The 24513-nt window shown below is 41.1% G+C and overlaps 1 protein-coding gene across 5 annotated transcripts in view; it reads left to right on the top strand.

Moving 5' to 3' along the window:
• adamtsl3 (ADAMTS-like 3) overlaps window positions 1-24513 on the top strand; it is a 315350-nt gene that overhangs the window by 158146 nt on the left and 132691 nt on the right. For all 5 annotated transcript variants that reach the window (XM_070967605.1, XM_070967624.1, XM_070967595.1 and 2 more), the window contains one exon: window positions 13422-13549. In XM_070967605.1, coding sequence (XP_070823706.1) covers window positions 13422-13549 — 128 coding nt within the window. The remainder of the gene's footprint in view (window positions 1-13421; window positions 13550-24513) is intronic.

Here is a 24513-nt window from a genome sequence, read left to right as displayed (position 1 = left end):
CAGCTCAGGAGACCAATGTAGATTTTAACTTTAATGGCTTACTTATACAGACCTCCAATCTTGGCTCTAGTCTCTCCCTTACACCTTTGTCATCCTTGAGCTGTTCCATAATTTAAATGATCACTTTGTATGCATTACACACGCGCTTAATAGCTACTGTGCGCACGCACCATCTTGTTGGACATAATGGCCAGTATATTAACCACCTCGTTGCAGCCAAACATCAACTCATAAAGCTGATGTCAACAACATTAACGTTATCATTAGCTCGGTCCTGGCTCCGGTGGTCAATCTGCTTGGTCTCCAAGCAGACATCTGCTACATCCACATTGGTTGAGAAAATTTTCAAATTTGAAAACATGACGTGACGTGACTGCATGACTTGCTACATGATCCAATCAGATCATTATTAGATCAAGTAATTGTAATTTGCTATCTTTTATGGCTTTTAAAACACTTTTATTCATTTAATTTCCATCCACCCATCCATTGTCTATACCCGACTATCCCTTTTCGGGGTTGCAGGGGGGCTGGAGCCTATCCCAGCTGTCAACGGGGCAGGGTACACCCTGAGCCGGTCAACATATACAGACAGACAGCCATTCCCGCTCACACTCACACCTAAGGACAATTTTAGAGTCACCAATTAACCTAATGAGCTGTGGGAGGAAGCCGGAGTACCCGGAGAGAACCCATGCATGCACAGGAAGAACATGCAAACTTCACACAGAAAGGCCCTGCATAACCCGGGGATCGAACCGGCAACCTTCTTGCTGTGAAGCATGCACACTACCTGCTTGTCTCACCGTGCCGCCCCTTGACCGTGTCATGTGATACTTTTATGCGTACTTTATACTTCACTTCATTTATATGGCAGCATCAGTTGCTATTTAGTACAAAGCACAGTCTAATTGCACGACTTTATATTTCATTCATTATTTCATTTCAGTTTCCAGTTCACCAATAACCTGTGTCTGCAAAATGTCATATGACCAAATACAAAAACTGGATGAGAGCCAAGGACAGCGGTGGAAGTGTTTTTTCACTTTCCATTTTAAAGTAACCATTTGACACGTCCATCAGTATGATTCAATAAACCTACTCCTTTCCAGAGCCTTTACATCTTATGTTGTTATTATTTGTCCTGTTGCTAAACATGATGTCATGGATGAGTCTCATGTGAAGTCTAGTGAGGGAGCTTGTGAACAACTCACCATATTGACTGTGCTCAGTAAACACAGCTCTCTGATGAACAGCTGAGGTTTGTTATGAAGGGCACAGAGTGCTGTTGATCAGGGCTGGTGCAGCAGGTTTTCACAAATGTTGGTGGCATTTTGAGGCCAGGTCTCCTAGTGTGAGGACTCTCCTGCAATCAGCCAGGGAATGAGCTTAATTGTTTATAATGAGTCCAGAGGCCAACCTGAAAGCCTTATGCACAAGATGGACAGGTCAAAGCTTTCCAGCAGATCCTCATTTTTTATCTACACTGCAAGAAAGGAGACAAAAATCAACACTCTAGTTAAACAGTTTTTCTTATTGTTTCTAATTGAAGGGTCTCAGAGATGACCTGAGGGGTGAAATTAAGTGACACTTGAACCATATTCAAGTCACAAGTATAATACTTTGACAATCAAAATGACTTGTACCCGGACTTCACCTGTACTTGACTTTCACTTTCATCTGTTGACTCGACAAACTCAATGCCCAAGGAGGATGAAACTTTACTGGACCAGTAGTATATCTGCAGACAGCACAGACAGTCATGCCATGTAGGCCTGCTGGAAGCTTAAAATCAATTATTGAAAATTTGTGGCAGGATTTATTTTGTTGTTTTTTTTTGTTTGATTTGTTTTGCAGCATATGTTTTGAACCACGTATATGGAGAAATGGAGAGAGCTGGCATTTTATTCTGAGAATTGCACAGAACATACCTCATACTTCCATTTTGGATCAGCCAATATAATTTTAAAGGAACATAATGCTGCCTGAATTCCACATTTTTATATTCATAGCATACATAAGATTCACATTGAACATATCAGAATTTCTCATAATTTCTCAGTTGTTTATAGAATGTCTGCAACTAAAGGCTTCAGTATACTTTAAACCAACATCATAAACACAAAATTGTTTGACTGTTTCCAAATGACAACAGTCAGGGTGAAAAGACTGCCATCATAGAAATCATGACCCCCTCCAACCCCCACCATCCTCCCACTGACATTGACACCCTGTCCTACCACCTCATGGCCCTCACTCAGGATCCAAGAGACTACAACAAAGATGAACATTGCAACTCAGCTCATGTCATACTGCACAAAACACTTAATGTTTTATAGACTCTATATTCTTATACTTTTTATATTACTACACTACCACTTGCTACCTGTTGCACATGTCAGTTGTTTACATACCTACAGTGCCTTGCAAAACTACTCACCCCCTTGGCTTTTTGCCTATTTTGTTACATTACAACCTGTAATTTAAATGTTTTTTAATCTGAATTTTATGTCATGGATCTGCACAAAATAGTCTAAGTTGGTGAAGTGAAATGAGAAAAACATATATAAAAAAATAATTTAAAAATAAAATAAAAATAATTTGTATTCAACCCCCTTTGCTATGAAGCCCCTAAAAAGTTCTGGTGCAACCAATTATCTTCAGAAGTCACATAATAAGTGAAATGAAGTCCACCTGTGTGCAATCTAAGTGTCACATGATCTGTCAGATTTATACTGACAGACACCATACTATCACACCTTTTCTGAAAGGCCCCAATTCAATTCAATTTTCAATTCAATTTTATTTGTATAGCGCCAAATCACAACAGAAGTTGTCTCAGGACACTTTCCATATAGAGCTGGTACAGACCAAGCTCTTTTATCTACAAAGAAACCAACAATTCCCCCATGAGCAAGCACTTGGCGACAGTGGCGAGGAAAAACTTCCTTTTAACAGGCAGAAACCTCGAGCAGAACCAGACTCTGGGTGGGCGGCCATCTGCCTCGACCGGTTGGGTGAGAGAGGAAGAGCAAGAGAGAGAGAGTGAGACAGACAGACAGACAGACAGACAGACAGACAGACAGACAGACAGACAGAAATGCAGTCAGAGAGAGAGAGAGAGAGACAGACATGCAGTCACAGTAACAGTGACAGTGGATGTAATAACAGCAGTAGCAGTTGCAGTGGATGTCAGGCAGGGCCAAGGCAGGAGACGCAGCTGAAATCCACAATCCAGATTCAGCCACTGTCCATGGGAACCTGCAAGACGACAAAGCACAGAGACTCCGGGGAAGGAGCTAAGTTAGTAACACGCCGTGGTAGGACATGAGAGCGTGCGGATGGAGAGGGACAGAAGGACGGAGGAGCTCGGTGTATCTTTGGATGTCCCCCAACAGTCTAATCCTATAGCAGCATAACTAGGGGCTGGTCCAGGACCAGCCTGAGCCAGCCCTAACTATAAGCTTTATCAAAAAGGAAAGTTTTAAGCCTACTCTTAAATGTAGAGACAGTGTCTGCCTCCCGGACAAAGACTGGAAGATGGTTCCACAGGAGAGGAGCTTGATAGCTAAATGCTCTGACTCCTGTTCTGCTTTTTGAGACTTTAGGAACCTTAAGTAGACCTGCATTCTGGGAACGCAGTGTTCGAGTAGGGCAATAAGGTACTATGAGCTCTTTAAGATAAGAAGGTGCCTGGCCACTTATGGCTTTGTAAGTAAGGAGGAGAATTTTAAACTCTATTCTAAACTTTACAGGGAGCCAGTGCAAAGTGGCGAGTATTGGAGAAATATGATCTCGCTTCCTGGTTTTTGTCAGAACACGTGCTGCAGCGTTCTGGAGCAACTGGAGAATATTCAGCAGCGAATTTGGGCAGCCTGATAGAGGCTGCAACACCACTAAGCAAGAGGCATCACACCATGAAGACCAAGGAGCTGTTCAAACAAGTCAGGGACAAAGTTGTTGAGAAGTACAAGTCAGGGTTGGATTAGAAAAAAATATCCAAATCTTTGATGATCCCCAGAACACCATCAAATCCATCATCTTCAAATGGAAAGAACATGGTACCACAACAAACCTGCCAAGAGAGGGCCGAAACTCACAGACCAGGCAAGGAGGGCATTGATCAGAGGCAGCACAGAGACCAAAGGTAACCCTGAAGGAGCTGCAGAGTTCCACAGCAGAGAGTGGAGTATCTGTCCATAGGACCACAATAAGCCGTACACTCCATAGAGCTGGGCTTTATGGAAGAGTGGCCAGAAAAAAGCCATTATATGGTGTTAAAAATAAGGAGGCACATTTTGAGTTGTGGGCAATTCCCCAAATGTATGGAGGAAGGTGCTCTGGTAAGATGAGAAATGGAACTTTTTGGCCACCAAGGAAAACGCAGGGACATTCTTGAGCAAAACATGTTTCAGTCTGCCTGTCATTTGAGATCAGGACGGAGGTTCACCTTCCAGCAGGACAATGACCCGAAGCATACTGCTAAAGCAACACTCGAGTGGTTTAAGGGGAAACATTTAAATGTGTTGGAATGGCCTAGTCAAAGTCCAGACCTCAAGCCAATTGAGAATCTGTGGTCAGACTTGAAGATCACTGTTCACAAGCAAAAACCATCCAACATGGAGCTGGAGCAGTTTTGCCTTGAAGAATGGGCAAAGATCCCAGTGCCCCTCACACCTGCACACATGGCCAATCACTGCATAAAATGCGTAGTGGTCAGTTATGGGGAAAAACAGAGAAGTCATTTCTTTTGCCATCAGACACTCAGGCTATGTTGACACTGCAAGTCTTCATATTCAATTCAGATTGACTGCCCAATTCTTTGCTTGGCTGCTCATATTTTTCAAATTCAAACATGGCCAATATCAGATTCCATTGTGAACTGGAAGGACAACTGACTCTTTATAGATGTCAGTACCATGCAGGGGTTCAGTTTGTTTTGGAGAGTGTATATGAGAGAAAGCATTCATATCTTAGAGTCAATATCAATCGGACGTGAGCTCATATCGTTCTTTCTTTGTAGAATGAAACTCATTTTCATTCTGTGGAGATTCTGATTTCTATTTTCCTTTTTTCCTTTTTAGTCTTGTTAATGCCACCGGGCCTCTGTTGGATGTTGGATGTCTCTGTCATGCTAAAAGCTGATCTTTTCCATGGAGTAGATGCTTCCTCCTCTCCATTTAATGTCGGTGTGACAGAGAAGTGAAAGGAGATTCTCGGCTCCATAAACAGTCTAACTGTACCTACTCAATGGCATGTCAACAATACTTAGCTGTGTCCGCTACAACTGAGTTTTCAGTTAAGTGGGAGAAATCCTCTGTGAAGTTTGGCAACTTTTGAAATGACACATCTTTGCATAATCATTTTACATTTAAGGTCGTTTTCACACCTGACCGAGCGAACTCGGTTCGACTGGGGAGCTGAAAGTCCCTCCCTCCCAGCCCGGAAAAACAACAGTGAACGCAACTGTTCCTATAATGCTATCGTAGCTTGTCAGGGATTGATTCTGTTATTTTTCTAACTTTGACGATCTAACATGTGACAACATATGAGCGTTTAAGGACTGTGACTGTTGGTAGCTGTGATCAACAGTAAACATTCACGTAAGGACTAATGAGCTGTAAATAGAGATGCAGAATCAAGCTATATTATGAATACAGATGAGATACGTTGTATTTTAGCACAGAATACATGATTTTAGTAAACCTATAACTGCGTATGCACTGTGTATAGCGTCACTACATACATTTGGTCCTGTGTTTGGTCGGGTGAGCTTTCACACTGCATACGAACTGAACCAGGGTTCACTTGCAAGTGAACTGAGACCCACGTTTTCAGATGGACCAGAGTTCGCTTGTTTGGTCCACACCAGAGGTTTCACACCTGCCCAAACGAAGCGGACTATCTGAGGAAACGAACTCTGGTCCGTTTAAAGCAGACCAAACAGCTTTGGTGTGAAAGTGACCTACAGTAAGAGGGCAGGAGGAGATGACATTTTAAGGATTTTAGCAAGATAATGAAATTTTATAAGAAAACAATATCAGAGACACATTTTTAGTAAAAGTAGAGTATTTTCTATATATCTTGAAACAGCTAAAATGTATGGTATTGTCCTTAAAAATTTCATAACTGACTAGAAGTATGGGATAGGATTCAAAATGTTTTGGAGGCAAATCCTTTTTGTACCTCTTCACAACCCAGGTCTCCACATTCTTATTTTGCTCTGTGTGAACCTCTTCCTGATTTAATGACTGGAACTAAATGTTTGCAGTGAGTATCACTTTCTAATGTGGATTTGTTTTATATAAACTTTCTAGCAGATAGAACTGAACTTTGCCATAGGCATTGGGTAAATAATCTGTCCTTCAGTGCTTGCGTTTTAGGATAGTTTGCACTAACAATATGGATCAAGATTAAATCCATAGGCACAGAATACAAACACCCACAGAAGTAAGCCAATTCATAAAAAAGACTTCTCAAGTAGTGGATTATGTCTTGCATTCAAGTCTCTCATAAATATAAGGAGGCAGGCAATGTTTTCTAATCACATCAGATCACTCCCATATCAGTACACAAGATGAGATAAATGCTGCAGGCTATTTTCACTCTGTTTGAGCTCCCACAACCAAAGTGATGCAAGTCTGTTTACCAGCTCTGAAACTCTGCAGGAGATCAAGTGTGAAGCAAACTAATAGGATTTGCAGTTGTACATGTTTCATGATTCTCAAACAAAGAGGAAAATCTATGATGCAATTTGGGATTACTGGAGGAAAAGGAAGGGATAAGGAGTAAATGAATCCAGAAATAAATCAGTGAATGAATAAATTAATAAATGAAGGGATCAATAAATGAATGATGGGGTCATCAGACTGTGGCTAACATGTAGCAAGAAGGAAAAAAAATGAAGAGGTTTTCCATTTACTTTTTACTACCTAATTTTGGGTCCCAAAGCTAGGTTGGGAACACTTTTAATAAAGCATTTCTCACTGTCTAATAATCCATCAAGTTTGCAATTATGAACCCTCAAAAGCGTTTACAAAGGTTTCCTTATTTGAAAGTATTACCAATGGAATTTGCTCTCTGGGACTTTCTCAGTATCATTATGAGACTTCATTATGGTAAACTGAGAAATATATGGTAAATGTCCAGGTTCATCTAGGTTGTCAGTGGACATAGATTGCTGATACTGAACTATGTAGAGCTCACACAATAGGCCAGGCAAGCTGCCCAAGCCAGAAAAGCCTTGGCTGGACAGATTCTCCTCATGCCAATGTTATTACTGTCGGAAGTCTGTGATGACTGTTAGCCGGCTGAAGTCGACAACAAAAGGTGGTTTTATCCTGTTAGCAGAGTGCTAACGTGCCTAATTCCTCTCCAGCGGATCAGTCTGTCTCTCTTAATGCAGCAGGCAGAGAAGAGAAAAGTTCTAATGCAGTGCAACCGTCCTAGACACATGGATTGATCCCATCTATGTGGGTACAATGTAACAAGGTTAAGTGCAACGTGTTTTGCTCTGCCAGCTCCAAGGTCAGCCAGTGATCTGGGCCTGGGAAGCAGGGTGAAATGAAACCTGCAGAGACATGTCAGAAATGTTAATTCTGGTTGACCAGGTATAAATAACACTGTCAGAGGAATTAGAGTTTGTTCCTGTGCTCTGCATTTCACTGACACAGCAAGAGAGGTTCTTGTGGAGGGTCTATGCTACCACTTCTCCAGGAAAAACAGTTTTCTGAATTGCATAAATATGTGTTTTGACTATTGGTCCGGTGATGCAAGGGTTGAAGGGCACAATTTTAAAGCACTTTACAAGGTTCAGTTCTCTGACTTAATATCCATAAATACTTCAATTTTCCTCTTACACATGCAGCCCCAGCATGAGATCTTTTTCTTTTTTTCTTTTTTTTAGCACCACAGGGTTTGCGGTGACATCACTGACCCAGGGGAAGCCAATTTTCCTATTTTTGGTGACATGGAGTCAGGAAAACCCTTTCTCTTTCCATCTCTTCCACTCCCTATCAGGGTCTCTCTCTTTCACTCCCTCTCTTTCATCTGAGCTTTTAACAACAGACAAAAAGTCGAAAAGTTGGGGGTGAGCTGCATGAATGCTGTCACAGCTTTATCATGTCACTTGTGAAAAACAGACAAGTGTATCACAGGATCGTGAGGTAATGCTGCTGTTCAGTGGCCATGGAGGGTCAAGCAGTGGTTCTCTTTAATGTTTCAGCAGCCCATTATTCAGCAGAGTGAGATCTGTAGCTTGCACCAGCCAACTGCTGGGCTCTTTTCCTGTGCAGCATACAGTACCTTGCAGCTGAAAAGCAATAAACATATTTCTTATTAATGTTCAATGTTTAGATTTTAAATCTAGTTTGACTGAGAATAAGAGAGAATAAATACATAGAGTAAGCCTTGTCTTCCTGATTGAATTTCTGCTGAGCTTCATTTCAGGAGAGGCTTAATTGAAAAGAGAGTTAAAGAGTAATTGAATCATTTATTTGACATACAGTAAGTGCACAATTGGAAAGTACCCATAGTAACATCAAGGAGATAGTGATGTCATGAGCCCCCAAAGGAAAAGAAAATATGATTCCTTACCAAAATAACTGTCAGGTGTGCAAACACACTAAGACCAGGGAGAGAACTCAAAGTGATGGAACTCAGAGGAATCACAGGAGAACAAGTGAATGAATCAATAATCAATAGATTTAATAAGGTGTCCCAAAACGGCAAACAGAGGGCAAGAGCCAACAAACGCTCTGAGGATCACGATCCGATTCCTCTCACCAGCAAGGCTGGGCTGGGCTGAGGGCTTACAGGAAAAGGCCCCTAAGAGCAAAGTACAAAGAAAAGTCACTGGTTAGTACAGGCACGCAAACACAGGAGGAGGAAGACAGGCAAGAGAGCGGACAGGTGTGCCACTTCATACAAGCAGACGATCCGACGAATACTGGTGGAGTGAGCCGGGGTCAAATACACAGCTGACTGAGCGTAGATGAGATGATGACTTGCAGGTGTGAGAGGAAGGAGGGCTGGAGGAGCTGGGCAGGTAGGAGCCACCCACCGCACAGACCTGAACGAACAGGGAAAGACAGACAAGACCACAAGGGGGCGAGGGAAACACAGGGAAAGCACGAGGGAAGAAGGAGGGAGCCCAGCACTGCCTGACAATAACAGCAAGGACTTTTTTATGATTTATGATTTATGATTTATGAAGTAAGGTTTAAATAGTAAATGATCAGAATACAATGAATAAGGTCAGCAATAAGACTGCAATGAATATGGTCGACAAAGTTCTCAGTTAATTTAGTATGGCTAGCAATGAGGTGATTGTAATAATAATAATTAGGATGAAAAGCAACATTATTGGAAGCAGTAGTAGTACTGTCTATCCTAAGGGAGTGCCTGGAATAAAAATGAGGGCATAGGTGGAAGAATCAGTGCAAGCCACAATTACAGAGAAAGCACCACCACATTTAGAATATTTAAAATGTAGACTGTAAAACTGTGACTAGTTTGAAATGCCACAACAGAAAACAAAACATCTTTATCTGGGTTAAATCAATTTGAAGATGCTGTGAATGGAAAACACAATCTCTGAGTAGTCGGCATTCTGTGAAAAAATGGAAATAGTTATAGGCCACGGTCCCTTTCAGAAGTAATTTAATGGCTAGCTTAGAAAATAAATGAGGAAAAAAAGGATCATAATATCAAATCACATCATGCAACCAACTCACTATGTACTGATGTTTGAAAAGGCAAACATCCATGCAGTACCAAGCAAAGGCACAAACAGTACTGCAGGTTTAAGTGACAAAACAGAGAAAATCCAATCCAATCAACATCAAGATTTAGGGTGGAGGATGCTAAACCTTTACTCATGTACCTGTATGACTCCATATATCTAGGCACACAGCTGTGTTTTAAAGCTCAAATTTGGGAAATGGGGAACTTTTTGGTACTGGTACTGGGTTATTGCCTCTATTGCTCTGGAAGGTCTGGAAATTGAAATGGGAAAGTATCAGCTAATATGTTGCAATGACAGCATACAGGCCATGATGGTGAAGTTGTGCATGACGGATGGCTATGTAATGCTTCTAATGAAAGGCATGATGTCTTTTGATGAGGATCAGCTTTTATTGATGATGCCAACACCTGCTTGACTGTCACTAATTGTGATGCATTTATGTTACTAATACTGGCCCCAGACATTTCAGACTACAGTCATCAGGTGTATCTTATACAGCGCAGATGACATATGAAACTGGAATAAAGCATCAGAGAAGAGCAGAGGCTGAGCCATGACGCAACTGGTGAGGGAAGATAGAGCAAGGGGAGTCCAGAGTGCGTGGAATGCAGGTTGTACAGGAGTGAGTGAGAGGCAGGAGCTGGAACAGACAGCAGAAAGAGACTAGTGATGATAAGCAGCTAGCACCCTGACACTGGTTCACCTGATCCCACCTCTATAATCAGAGCACAACACAGGCAGACAAACAAAGTGAGGGAGAGGGGAAGGCTCTCCTGGAGGAGAGGATGGAGAAGCAGAAGGGTGTGCCAAACAAACAGACATGAAACATGCTGAAATCATTCTGTGTGTCTTAACTTTTTGAGGATCATTATCTCTGATGTCCTTGCCCATCAAAAAACAAGAAAAAGGACCCTGTGATAGTTCATCCATTAGTACACTGCAAACAGGAACTGACTTGTTTGGATAACTAATTCAGCATAATTTTAATGGTGGCAGTTTGCCAAAATGTAAACAAATTTTGTAGCTTAAGTTCTCACAATACATGACTAAAGGCATTTAAGAGTGTTTGTGATGCTCAGAAAAAAATGTATTTTACCATATGCGTATGGGGTAAAATCTGTTGTTCCTGTTCTGACTTGCAATTCCAACTTTGGCCACTGTACCAAAATCCCTTCACAGTGCTTTGTGTTGGACTTGCGCTGTACTGTAAATACAGCATGCTGAGAAACATACAAGAACATACGAGAACGTTTTTAGGTGAGGACAGAGGCTTAAGAGAATTCTACCCAATCCTGATCTGATAGACAGTCTGGTGATTTTTCTTTATTTTGCCATAAGTGTTACTGTCCAGAGGGGGTGTACACTTTTCAGTAATCTTCACTGAAGTGTTTCACTGTGCATGTATTTGCAATCACTGTGTGAAGAGAAAATTCTCTGCCACCAAGTTTTTTTTTGTTTTAAGTTATCATCACTCTGACACCAACCCCTATTGTTGTTACTTGTTTGCGTGAAGCAATACTCAAACTTAAAAGTTTAAAGTTCAGAGACAAACATAATGCTGATTTGATATCCCTTTGATATTGACATTTCTTTACATTATCACATACATTGTTACATGTTTGTTTGTTTTTTATTTTTTTATTTCCTATTTTCTATTCAAGATTCTTGACTGACAACACATTTGTTTTTCTCACTATGTTTATTGTGATCCATATCCTCCTGACTACCAGGAAAAAAATATTGTCCAATCACACTTTTTTTTAAATTTCCCAATCTTTGTGAGGTAATTACAATACTGAAAAAATTTTTTGTTTTTAGGACAGTTTTAAACACTTAAATATTATGCTAAAATACAGTTAAAATAATTCAGACAATGTTTTAATGTGTTGTTAAGAGACTTATCTAAAATATGCCAACAATATTTCCAGCCAAAATTTGCTCAAGTAGTATTATGCACTTACTTTTCCTCTTCCCATAAAATGCGCTTGCACCGATGAATGCCATTTTCCTTAATGAGAAAAAGAAAGGTACCGAAGCCCCACCCCTTCACATTTGGTATCATTGAAAAGCCCTAAATGTCCTCTGTAGATAGCAAAAAGGAATTAATCCAGTAGTAGGCATTGGGTGGGAGATATTCAGGTTTACAATTGTTCTCCACAGAGGACAAATTTGAACTACTGGTAGTCAGGAGGTTATGCAACAAAATATTGTACAAGAAAATTCCTTGTATGTTGAAAATCTACTTGGCAATAAACCTGTTTCCTTCAAAACGTCTTTATATTACTAATTTGCTTTGCAGGCAGTATGGTAACCATTACCTGAAAAATGTAATCACCAACAGTGATTTATGCGAGCTCAGCATCTTCAAAGGTGCCTTACAACAACTTACAAAATGTCACCTGTTCTGTCACATTGTGGGGGAGTGGGGAAAAGGAAGCCATTGTGGTTTATCAAACAGCCGTAAGTTTGGAGGTATTTACCATCAACAGCTAGCTTAACCTTAGTGCCATTGATTGTACTCGAGAAATCTCGTTGTAGCGCCCTTGGTCTTACTCAATGATAACATCAGTGCTAATGACAACAACATTCACTATAGGCTCGGAAAGCTGGATACCTTTAATTATTTGAATTACTCACTTAGGAGACAGTGGATGCAAAATTCAACAGTGACAATTTTCATTGCCTCACATCAAATATTTAACAACGCTAGCACAGTGTATAAAAATAAAATACAACAACAAAACCCTTTCAAAATAATAAAGTGAAATAAAAGTGCAAATGAAAGTGTCCGTTCTTTTGGGTAAAAGTTCAGTTCCTTGTGAAATTCTCTTTAGAGAAAAGGAGATCAGAGTTCCCTTTAACTTGTGTGTGCACACTGCTCCTATGACTATCTGGGTAGGTTTTTATAGTGTGTTGTGTCTTATCTGTATCTGAGTGAATGGAGTGAATCAATGGTCTAAAGTTTGCTGAGGCGGAACCCATGGCTGGCCACACGGTGTGTCTGGTCCGTTCAGTCAGCTCTCTGGTTCTGGCTCGTCACTGAACTCTCCAGGGTTCAGGATCAGACTAATCAGTTCCTAGTCCACAGAAAAAAAAACAAAAAAAACAATCAAAGTTCACAGTGAGAGAGCTCACTCAATGAAAGCGGCTCCTCCGTTCAGTAAGACACACAGGACTTGGTCCTTGGGGATCTTCAGTTTGCTCAATGCGCGCTCTCGGGACAACATCTCAGATGAAAAAAGTTGTCTTTTCAGTGAGGTACAGAGCGGGTGTGCCACCCTCTGGCGGACATGGAACTACTCCTTTAAGCTACATGTATGGGTTTAGTAACCATATTTTTTATGTGGGTACATAGTCATAGCAATTAAGCTGAATAACTTTATCTGATTCTCGTGAAGGTTGGCTAGCTAGCCAACCAACAAAACAGAAATGTATATATTTAAATAGCCACATAGGCAAGACTGTCGTCTGAAGAAAAATGAAGAAAAATGAGTGCCTGTGTCTATTCGGCAAATGGCCAAACGTGCCGTGTTTTAGTTCAGAGTTGTAGTGATTCTCTTGAGAAACCCATGAGGCGAGTTCATAGACACTTGTTAGAACATGATTGCTGTGAAAGCATTGGGATATTTAACCTGACTAAAGTAAGTGACCTTTGTGCTGGTTTGTCCTTCTGCAGGCATCCAGGATGACCCGCTCAGATGAAGACAGGGACATCGGGTGGGATGCCTGGGGCCCCTGGAGTGACTGTTCTCGAACCTGCGGTGGAGGAGCCTCCTACTCTCTAAGACGCTGTCTCAACGGAGGGTAAGCATCATTTAAAGGAGCTTTACAGAAAAACAGGCCACCTGTCCAATTCATGCTCCAAGCAGATAGGGCCAGCATATAATCAAAACGCTGGGATATCTGTCAGTTACTGTCAGTAACGTTACACAATCAGCTACCTTACAAGCTATTGCTAAATAGCCAATGTTAGCAACATTTAGGGTTGCCAACCATCCCTTGAAAAATGGAATCGTCCCATATTTAGAAACAAAATTACGCATCCGGTATTGAGCTGAAACAGGATGCACTTTGTCCTGTATTACCATGAGAGTCAAAAATAGTCTGTAAAATATGACCGGCCACAAGAAAACCAGCAAGTCGGCTGGTGCAAGTTGTGTAAATAAAGAAAAATCGATTTTTGGTTGTTGTTGTTGTTGTTGTTGTTGTTTTGTTTTAAGTTAAAATCATGAAGAAGCCACTCCATGTTTCAAATAACAGCACTGGCGGCCTTAAAACCATAAACTTTGTATTTGAATTTGGGTTGTTTTAGAGGAAATTCTCGGTCCTAGTTGGGGGTGTGGCGATTCAACAGTAAATTAGCATACTGGCTTTATTCACGTGCTTCTGTTCTTATTTCGGCCAATCAGCTGCACGTTAAAAGGGAAACACATGGCTACTTATGCAGTCGCATAAAAATTCAATCTCCTTTCTCCACATAGCCTGGCAGTTTTGAAAAAGACCGATAGAAAAAAACATGAGCGGAGCAGAGAGACCAGTGGGAGAGCACGACAACTTACCGCAGCGAATTACCGATAGTGAAATAAAACCTGCGACTTGAAGTCCGTCGGTAGCAGAAGGATCTCCTTTGACAGCAGCCGGAATCGGGGAGGATCAAATACTTCCGTAGAGTTTCCCGGGAGTAGCCGGCGTTTGTGGAGTTAAGAAAGACGCAGTCCGACCGACCCCAATCCTGACCGTCTCTGACTGACTGACAGATCCCGAGTATTGTGAGTACTGTACATATTCGCCTTATTCACTCGTTGCACTGCGCTAAGAGACGCTATCCTGGTATGCAACATTTTGATTTCCTGTTTTGATTTCGTTGGAAAGATCTGTGGTAAAACCCGGAGTGGATTTTTGAATGTACTTTTCGTTGATAGGGAAAACACTGAATTGAACTTGAGATTGCACTGAATACTATTGCCACACACTTACATGCCTGTAGTTATATTGCTCATGGTTGATTAATACGCTGTTGAATGTTATGTTAGTGTTCATTCGAAGTCACATACAGGGATTACAAACTGTTTTTCCATGCTAGATGCTATGGCTATACCTTACATTGTTTTCAGCTAGCTCAGTATTGTCGTTTTAAAATGCAAAGATATGCACATCGAAACCTATGTTAGATCAGATGATCATATTGTAAGCTGTAATGGGAGGTTTAGATATTGTAATGTGAGCATCTGCTATTAATTTGAACAACGATGTGCTTGAATAATGTGTGAATAACACACCTGTGGGTGAGTAACACATCTTTGGGTGCATGAATAACACACTTTTTTGACCCTGCAGTTAAAGCATACCAGAGTTAACAGTGCAAAGGTGATATGTGGCACTGCTAATGTTTACAGAAATGTTCAAGAAAAAGAATTTACCAATGGCATGTTCTATTTCAATTATATCCTGCCTATACGCATTGATAGACGTAACTGCCTTGAAGTACCTAAGCTAAGTTTAAAAGGTTTGAAATAATAATGCTATAATATTGTTGGCAGCTACAGCTATTTGCGTTCACTGTTTTGTTTTTTGTTTTTTTGTTTTTTTTAAGAAAGGAGATGTAGTATTCTGAGTACGTCTGTTTTAACCACTGTGTACTGAAATGACGTAAGCAAGATGCACCAGAGCGACAGTGTATTAAAAAAAAAACACACGCGAAGAATAAAGTTGGAGGCACATGTTCACCCCAGTGAGACCAACATAAAACTGTTCTGTTTATTTAGACAAATAACTGTCAATAACACGAGAACAATACATTTGGGTGCATGACTAAAGTATTGACTGTGATGCTAATGTGCCTGTTAGCATGACCCATGATCTGAAACAAGGGATTTCTTTTCCTTTTTCAGAATTGGCAAAAACACTCTGACTGACATAATCAAACACAGACTGATCCATCCCACTGCACCACAGAGTGACAGAATTTATTTTATTTTATTTAATATTAAAAAACAAGTATCTACATTTGCTCCTTCTAACTCTTAAGTATATTACCTTTCTTAGTTTTCATTTTTATTTATGGGCTTTTTGTAACAAAAGAATTTCCATTTCCATTTGATAAGCATTGTTCAAACTACTGCAATAGTTTCTGTCCTGCGGGCTAACAGATACCAGATTGGCCGGATTTCCCACTAAACTAGTTTGAGAGGTGTCTACATCCAAATGGCCACACCTTCTTCAAATATTTTCAGATTTCCATGTGTTAGACATCGTTGGAAAGCTTCGAAACTTTACTTTCAGAATCTGTAAATAACTCAAAATGTCCCCTGGGAGACTTGTTGCTGGTTTTCTCCTGGCTGGTCACAAATGTCAATGGAAACAAAGAATAACAGGGCGCTTTCTGTTAAAATTTATGGTACTCTTATTGCCGGCCACACTGAGCTGACAGCACACTCACACATGACTCCTTACTGCAGCAAGAGATCTAAAGAAATACAAATGGAAAAAATAGGCTGTCTCCACATGATGTAGCATTGGGCTTTTAAATTCATGAGTTCAATCTTTTTTTCTTTTTTACTACAACTGTACAGTCATGGTCTTTGAGGCACAAAGTGTTTATGTTTACAACTTTAGAGGATAGAATGTGCACTGTGGGCAGCGCTACTTCTTCATCCTCTCATGTCCGACTGATGGCAGACTGGATGCTGCAGTGACTCACTATTGCCTCTTGAGGTGTAAAGTGACATTACAAGACTGCACGGTTTGTAGCGAGTTAGTTAGCATTCTAACATCAGTAGATATCTCTGCAACACAATGCATACACATCTTTGAAATAATGTCAAAACTGTTATTTCTTCACGTTCGGTTGATAACTTGAGTCAATTTTTGAATGCTTTAAACTAAAAGTCTTATATATAGCTCTTTTAACATCTAACAAGACACAATTTGACAGCATCTTTGAAATATGGAAAAATCTTGTGGTAGAAATCTGATCATTAAAAAGGAAAAAAGAACCCAGCATCCAGTCTGTGATCCCTACACAGAATTTTCCTCTTTGCTTTGGTTGATGAGACTGTGTAATGATTAAAACTGTCAACTGGTCAGGGCTGTGGATCTGCTCAGCTGACACGTTACATTTTTCATACCACAAAATATTCAAGAGAGGGATATCCTGCTGATGTGTTTTGAAACCAGTTAACCAGATGTCTCCAGTTCAGTCACTTCACCATTAGCTTGTTTGCATATGACATCATGTCACTCTTTTGGCGCAAACTGCAGATGGAGGGCAGGAAGTCATTTTCTGCATAGGAAGCACTATAACATACACAAAATACCTATGTTTTGCGTCGTTTATGGTTGCTCAAATTGATCAAACCAAGAAACCATAGGGAGCTTTTATTGAGTCCCAAAAGTACGACGAAAAATCTAAGGGTGAAAAATGCAAGAAATTGACTGAATAACGCTGGAAAATAATGACTTGTTAACCATCTGTGGAGGTCAGGAGGTTCTGATTTAAAGTAATAGCTACAAGTAGCATGACTAAATCGCATTAACAGTTTCACATAAGACAGGTTAACGTAAATAATGTACCCTGTCTTGTTTTGATAGAGGTGACCATAAATATCCTGTGTATGTAGCATATCCCAAACAAATGTGTTAATAGTAAGTGCAGTGATAATAGCAGTAATAGCAGAAAGTTTTTAAAGTTTTTTAAAATTTTTATTGAGTGTTTTCAGTGTTTCCTCTAGGATTTTTGTCAGCAGCAGGGGCAGGCTCTCCGGGCGTGTCATAAACAAATGACACTTGACTGCAGATGGACTGGGCAGTTGAAAATTGCTTTTTAAAGGCTGAATGTGTGCGCGTGCCCTGTGTCTATCACCCGCGTGCGACATGAACAAAAAAAAAAGTCGAGAAAAAAAACAACAACAAAGCAGTTCCGCTCCGGCTTCACTTCAAAGAGCGGCTCTTAGAGCCGTTTCGTTCGCGACCAACACATCGCTACTGACGTCATCTTCATCAGCTGTCTTTCTCTTCTTAGAGAAATATTTGAACAAGCTCATCTGAAAATGCAGTCAGCAGTTACATCATGGCGTGTAGATATTAGCTTAATGCTAGCAATTAGTTTACTCACCTTAGCGATACTGAGTTGGCCAGCTAGACAAAAGCCAGGGGATGAACATAGTCAAGGGATCATGAATGTCTACAAACTTCCAATAGTTCCAATAGTTCCGAAGATATTTCAGTCCCAACCAAAGTGGACTGATCATCAGACTGACAATGCCAGCCATGCCATTAATATGGCTGGAAAGTCCACATGCCTGCTGTGGAAAAATCTGATTGACTAGATGACTAAACAAAATTAAAACATACATAAAAACATACACTACTGTAAAGGCTAAATCCAGTTTATTACACCTTGGATTGCTTCACCCTACTTTCTCCCATCATTTATGACATTATGACAAAATTATACTCAACAAAGTATTTGCTGACATCTGAGAACACAGCAGTGTCACTAAATAGAAGCATTGTCTTGAAGTCAGAGACAGAATGGGAAAGAAGGGACTGAAAACCAATAGGCTACAGAGTTCAGTCCATCTCTCAGGGCTGGTGTGGATGGTATGGTGGGAAGTTGAGGAGACAGTGTCTTGGTCAAGGGTGTTTTGTATCTTCCTCATACTAATAAACACATAATGTGTGTGGTTTTCAAATATTTGCTGTTTTTAAAAGACACAATCAAGTTGTCAGCTCTCACAGCCGGCCTCTCTGCTCAGGTATTTGTTTTTCAGCATTACTTGTTCAAGAAGTCATCGCTGCCAGTCTGTATCAGTCTGTATCAGACTGCACCCAATGGCATCATTCTATAGCCTCCTGGCAACACATTTGTCTCCATTATATCTGACTGCTACTCAGCCTTACTTTCCCATGCAACTGCTGAAATTTCTCCCATTTTAGGCATCATTGTCATCAGTAACAATGTTTCTACTGCACACAGACGAACCACGCGTACAGTAAATGCAATGCCCAAGCTGGTTAATTGGCACCTTGTGCTTTTAAGTGGAAATGAATAGTACTAACAGAGAGATAAAAGAGGAGTGAACAAACCCTGTAAACTGGCCTTTGGATTTTTTCTAGAGGTGGTTTAATGGTTGTGTTTGACGTATTTGGGCCACTGTTGCTCTGTCGAATGTGTTTAGTGGAGGAAAGGTTTTCTTCTATGGAGTGTAGAGCTACCAGTGCTGAGAAACAGATGTTTATGGAAAAGCTTGTCAGCTGCCTCGTATCTTCCTGCTAAGCCCATACCACCAAATCAATTTCAATCTCATGCCAGAGCCTGATTGCCACAGTTTGTGCCTCGCCAAGGCCCTGGTCCCTTTCGTCGCAATTCGTCCGCCCCGCTAGCACTTCTTGGCACCAGTGCACCCCATGCTTCCGAGGCAACTGCAATACCCTTGAACAGCGGGATGAGAGGATTGTCCAGACATCCTTTTCGACTGCCTCAGCTTTGGCAATGAGGGGCAAGAAACAGCAATGGACCTGATTTCTCGAGGCAGGATGCAGTGTATTATTGGACTGTTGCACTGAGCTCTGGAAACATGGAAAAAGAAATTGGACATGCTCATCTTTGTGCCAGCAGAAGCTGCATGGCTAGTATGTGCTCCACAGGACTTAAAGGTAAATTTCTAAAATACAAAGTATGCATACAATACAAGCATGACCACACACACACACACACACACACACACACACACACACACACACACACACACACACACACACACACACAGACATACCAATGTCACTACCAAAAGTTATGGGTTATTCTTTCTCATCCTGCCTGTTTGTCAACCTTTAAAATGAGGCCAAAGCCTAAGCTGGGGTGTGTTCACAATCATGATTTGTATATACAGCATTCATTCTTAGTAAATGAGGTATAATTTACAAGTTGTAGAATTGTCTAAGTCTATGTCTAGATCTTGGTGCTAATCCCCCATTTTCTCATAGATTGGTGGCACGGTGGCATGGTGGCAACACTGTTGCCTCACAGCTAGAAGGTCCCAGGTTCATTTCCAGACCAGGGGCCTGGCCTCCACCATGCCTTCGGTGCCTGCTGCTCAAGGAAAGGGGCCTTTCTGTGTGGAGTTTGCATGTTCTCCTTGTTCACCTGGGGTGTCCTCCTTAAAAAAAAAAACAAAAAAAAAACGCTAACGCTAACATGCAAGAAGATCGCCACCTGACCAATGATGACAAAGGAAACTGGGTCCCCGGGCGCCGGTCGGATGGCAGCCCACCACTCCTGGTCTGCCGTGGAGGAAGGGCGACCAGGATGGGTCAAATGCAGACAAACTTCACTAATTGCATGGCGTGAGGCATGGCAAAGGTCCAGTTCAACCTAAACCTGCAAACATTTTACAACTTTAACCACGTGAAGACGAAGGTTTGGTACGCCTTGTCACTGGTTGTCTCCAGTGGTTGGATATGTCATTCTAGGAGTCAATGGCAATCAAGCTATTCTGTCGTTTAGGTCTGAGGACATGCTGCATAAGAATACCTGTGCAACATCAGTCAATTTAATCAGAAAACTGACAAATTGTATGAAAGAGTCTAGTATTTTCAAATTTAAACCACTGCAAAATTCAGATGCTATTTGTACCTTGAGAGTACATTATGTATTCATATGCGAATAATATGTTTTGTATTTATTTACATCCCCATGTGAAAGAAATTACCACCTTCACTTTCCTTTCCTTTTATGTAACAACATCATTATTTTATGAAAATGACCTTCTGTTCAATCTCTCTCGTTATCACAAGAAACCTGCTTTGTTATTCTGGGAAAACAGGATAATCACTTGAGACCACTCTTTTCAAAAATGGTTGCAGCCACAGCCACTTTAGGCCTCCTAGCAGATATGCTGACACTCATTAATCTCTCTCTAAACACCTGATCAAAGCATGATACAGTCATTTGGGTAAAAGAAGGCGCCAAATGACATTTGCATTAACTTCATGTCCTAGATTATTTGTATTAAAGCCCCCTGCAAAGTCTTCTTTGATAATATGTCAAAACTGAGTTTATCAGTCTGACGTATGTGTCCCCCTGGACTCTTTGAAGTCTGATGAGGATCGGTGTCCTCTGAAGACTGGCAGTGCTTGCACTGAGAGATTCACACTACACTCATTACAGAAATGTCTCCCAATATGACCACTGTGTGTGTGTGTGTGTGTGTGTGTGTGTGTGTGTGTGTGTGTGTGTGTGTGTGTGTGTGTGTGTGTGTGTGTGTGTGTGTGTGTGTGTGTGTGTGTGTGTGTGTTTGTGTATGTGCATGGGAGAGGGCCCATTTGATTTCCAGACATAATTAGCCTGGAGAAGTGAGTGTAATGTGTATGTGTACATACTAGTTCTCCATGTGTGACCTATCTGGAGCAGTACCCTAGATACTGTGTTTGTTTGAGTCTATCACTGTGGGCAACAGCAGACAGATGTGAGAACATCCATCTTAATCTGCAATTTCATTCAACTCTTACACAAACTCAGACGCACAATCTGGCTTTCTGTCTGAGTCCGGTGTTTCTTTTGGAGTGGTGCTTGTCTTTGTGCTTTGTTTTGCCTTGTCTGATACCAGAGCCTGTGTTTCTCCCCTTCAAACAAGTCATGATGAAATATGTGTCTGTGGCTAAAATAACTGACAAAGTCCACTGTCCACAGCTGAAGATGTTAATTGGAACATAAATTTTACATGTAAATTGTTGCCAAACATCATGCTGAATTGTAATCCCAATTGACACATTTTATGCAAGCACAGGTGTCAAACTAATGCAATAAGCACAACAGGGTAGGTGGAGGGGGTCTGGAGGAGGGATTCAGGGGCCAAAAGAGGAACTGGACAGGGATACGGCAGGAGGCCGGGCAGACAAGCATGGCTGACAGCCCAGGAGGCCAGCGTCAGGAGACGACTGACTGAAGATCTGGCTGGGCATCAATAGAGACAGATGACTGGACACCTGGAAGATCTGGCTGGTCTGCACGCTGGGCAGCTGAGACTCTGTGGCGCTGGGCAGTGGAGAAAGCAAAATGGTATTGGGAGCCATGCCTTCATTTGGGCATCCCCTGAAAATAGTGAGACAACTGGACGTCAGGGTAGATCCTTCTCTGGTCCATTGAAAGCTAGCACAGTTAAGGGGAAGCAGGTGGTTGGCTGCCTGGTTCAGCAACCTCACAAAGTGACTCAGAAATTGGGAAAAAGACTTTAAAAATATCACAGACACAATAGTGAATAGAACTAAGTAAACCAGTCAGTCAATCTGCACATCAGTGATCAGCAGCTTTGGAACATATCCGCTATTTTGTCCAGGTCGCAGTGTTGTCCATGAGTTTGTGCCAATTGTAACAATGCTTTAATCTGACCTAATTGGACATGTATGTAGCAGTTAGGCAGGCTTTCTGGAGAACCAAACTTTCCTTTCAATAACTCCGACCAGTGATAGTTAAGTGTCACTTATGACCCTAGCCTACATCACCTGTTTTTCCAGTATGGACAGCTAACAATCATCACAAAATTTCTAAAATGCAAAATTTGTAAAAGTTAGCAAGTTCTTTCCCGTTTTTATGCAAGCAAGAACACTAACATGGCCTGACTGCCTGATTGCATTTCTGCAAAACAAATAATAGTTACAACAAATAACAAATACAATTTGTTGTGCTCGACCAGAATGTTTTTTTTCTTTACTTCATTACAAACTAGATTAGATATGCTCAGGGAAGAGGATGAGGAAATATGTCCAGTACTAAAGGGCTGCATAAAGAGCTGTTTATATTATTTCTATTTTGAAAAAGAAAACTGGAGACCAACATCTACTTGAAAGTGGACTATGGGGAAAAGATGGTAAATGGCTGAGACACAGATGCGATGTCCCTCATATAAAACACATTCTGGGAACTGACATATACTATATAAGATATAAAAAAAAAAGACCCCATTGTCTGCAGGGCTAACAGTTATAAATATTCTTTACGCGCTGTGATACACATGGGAAAATCAAACTTTGTTATTCTTAAAAGCACAGTAAAAATAACCCTACAACAGTCTAAATCAGTATTCTCCCTCCACAAACATCAGTCAAGTCCTCTTCAAAGTTATCAGAAGAGAGCAGGGCCTTCCTCCCTCAAAATTATGGACATCTGCCGTGACTTAATCATTACAGTATCTACAGTATTTTTGATAAGGTAATAATCATAATGACAATAATACAACCCTTTTCGTCATTGTCATGAGAGAAAACAACAAATCTTATTCAAACATTTCCATTAAATTTGTAGTAAATTTGTCACTCAAATGTTAATGCAACTCAAAGAGTCACACACTTTTCCAAACTTACCTTTCCTTACATTTCTTAAAAAGTAAAACAACAACTTATGTAGAAACATAAATGTCACGTTTGTGTTACTTTTCTAAGTTTTCTAGTACCGCATCTTCTTCGCCTCATTGTGAAGGGTGCATTACTGCCCCTTGGTACTTGATGGTTGATGACGGTTGATGACAACCACAGTTCTATTATGCATTTTAATAATGGCCACAAGGGGCAACAATGAGTGTTTTCCACATTTCAAAACAAACTTAGACATGTGACACAAAGGTGAGATTTGTGCTTTATTGCAAGAATAGCTCGATTTTTGCAAATGTATGTCGAATTAACTGCCCCACCTCTGTTAAAGTATACCACACAGCCACATCCTGGATCTTTTAAGTGGGACCCTCTGAGATTGTCTCCCATGCTGTGGATGAGACAGTCCCAAACAGGGCTAATGTAGACCCAAGCTTTAATGTTGCATGGAATCTACCGCTGTTCCAGCATCGCTGCATTTTAGCAACAGTTTATAGATAAACAAAACAAGCTTTTGCAGTATCTCTCTATTTTTTTTCTTTGTACAGTGTGCTGTTTGGCACAGTTGTGTTCTGGCCTGAAAAAACATCAACAGACCTGCTCTATGGTCATGTCAGTGTAGTGAGTTTAGTAGAAGACTAATGGCCATAGCTGTAGACATCCCCAGAGGCTGAAAACACAGCCCACCCATCGCCCGTGCACAAACATGCACAGATTGATGCACACTCACACACAGTTTGTCCAAACATGGTTGAGTAGTTCCTGCTTTTCAATTAGGGAAATCTATTAATTAGTTCATTAATATGGAGCCATGGCTTGCTGTTGTCTGTCTGGTTGAGTTTGGAGCAGACTGAATGGCTGCAGTGTGGTTCACTATGTGCCCTAACTGGTAGATTAGACCAGACCTGCTTTACACAGGGATAAATGAGTTGCTACTGGTTTAGTCAAAAGTTATTGTAAGCCGGCAGGAGAAATGTGCACATTATGACAGTTAACACACACCAAGAGACTGGGTGTCGTTATTGTTACTAACAAGGTGGAACGGATTTAACAGCCTGTCCATGCTGTCGTGGGGAAAGGAACATTCTGCTATGGCACATTTCACACAGGGCTCAGATTCATTCTGAAGCAGTGTTTGTGTGTGTGTGTGTGTGTGTGTGTGTGTGTGTGTGTGTGTGTGTGTGTGTGTACACGTGTGTATGCGTGCATGGGTGTGTGTGTGTGGGGGGGGGTGTTTGTGTGTGTGTGCATATCTGTGGGTTCAATTTTGCTTGACATTTTCGGGCTCTGGCAGCTGGAGCTCAGTGAAGTGCTGAGATGGCTGCTGGCTGGGTGATGTGAGCTGCAGGTGGAGTGTGCTGTAACCATGCAAGTGTGTGTGTGTGTGTGTGTGTGTGTGT

The sequence above is a fragment of the Chaetodon trifascialis genome, chromosome 1 (genome assembly GCF_039877785.1).
Source record: "Chaetodon trifascialis isolate fChaTrf1 chromosome 1, fChaTrf1.hap1, whole genome shotgun sequence".
Taxonomy (NCBI): Eukaryota; Metazoa; Chordata; class Actinopteri; order Chaetodontiformes; family Chaetodontidae; genus Chaetodon; species Chaetodon trifascialis.
The sequence above is the reverse complement of the archived record's forward strand: the minus strand, read 5'-3'. Positions and strand labels throughout refer to the sequence as shown.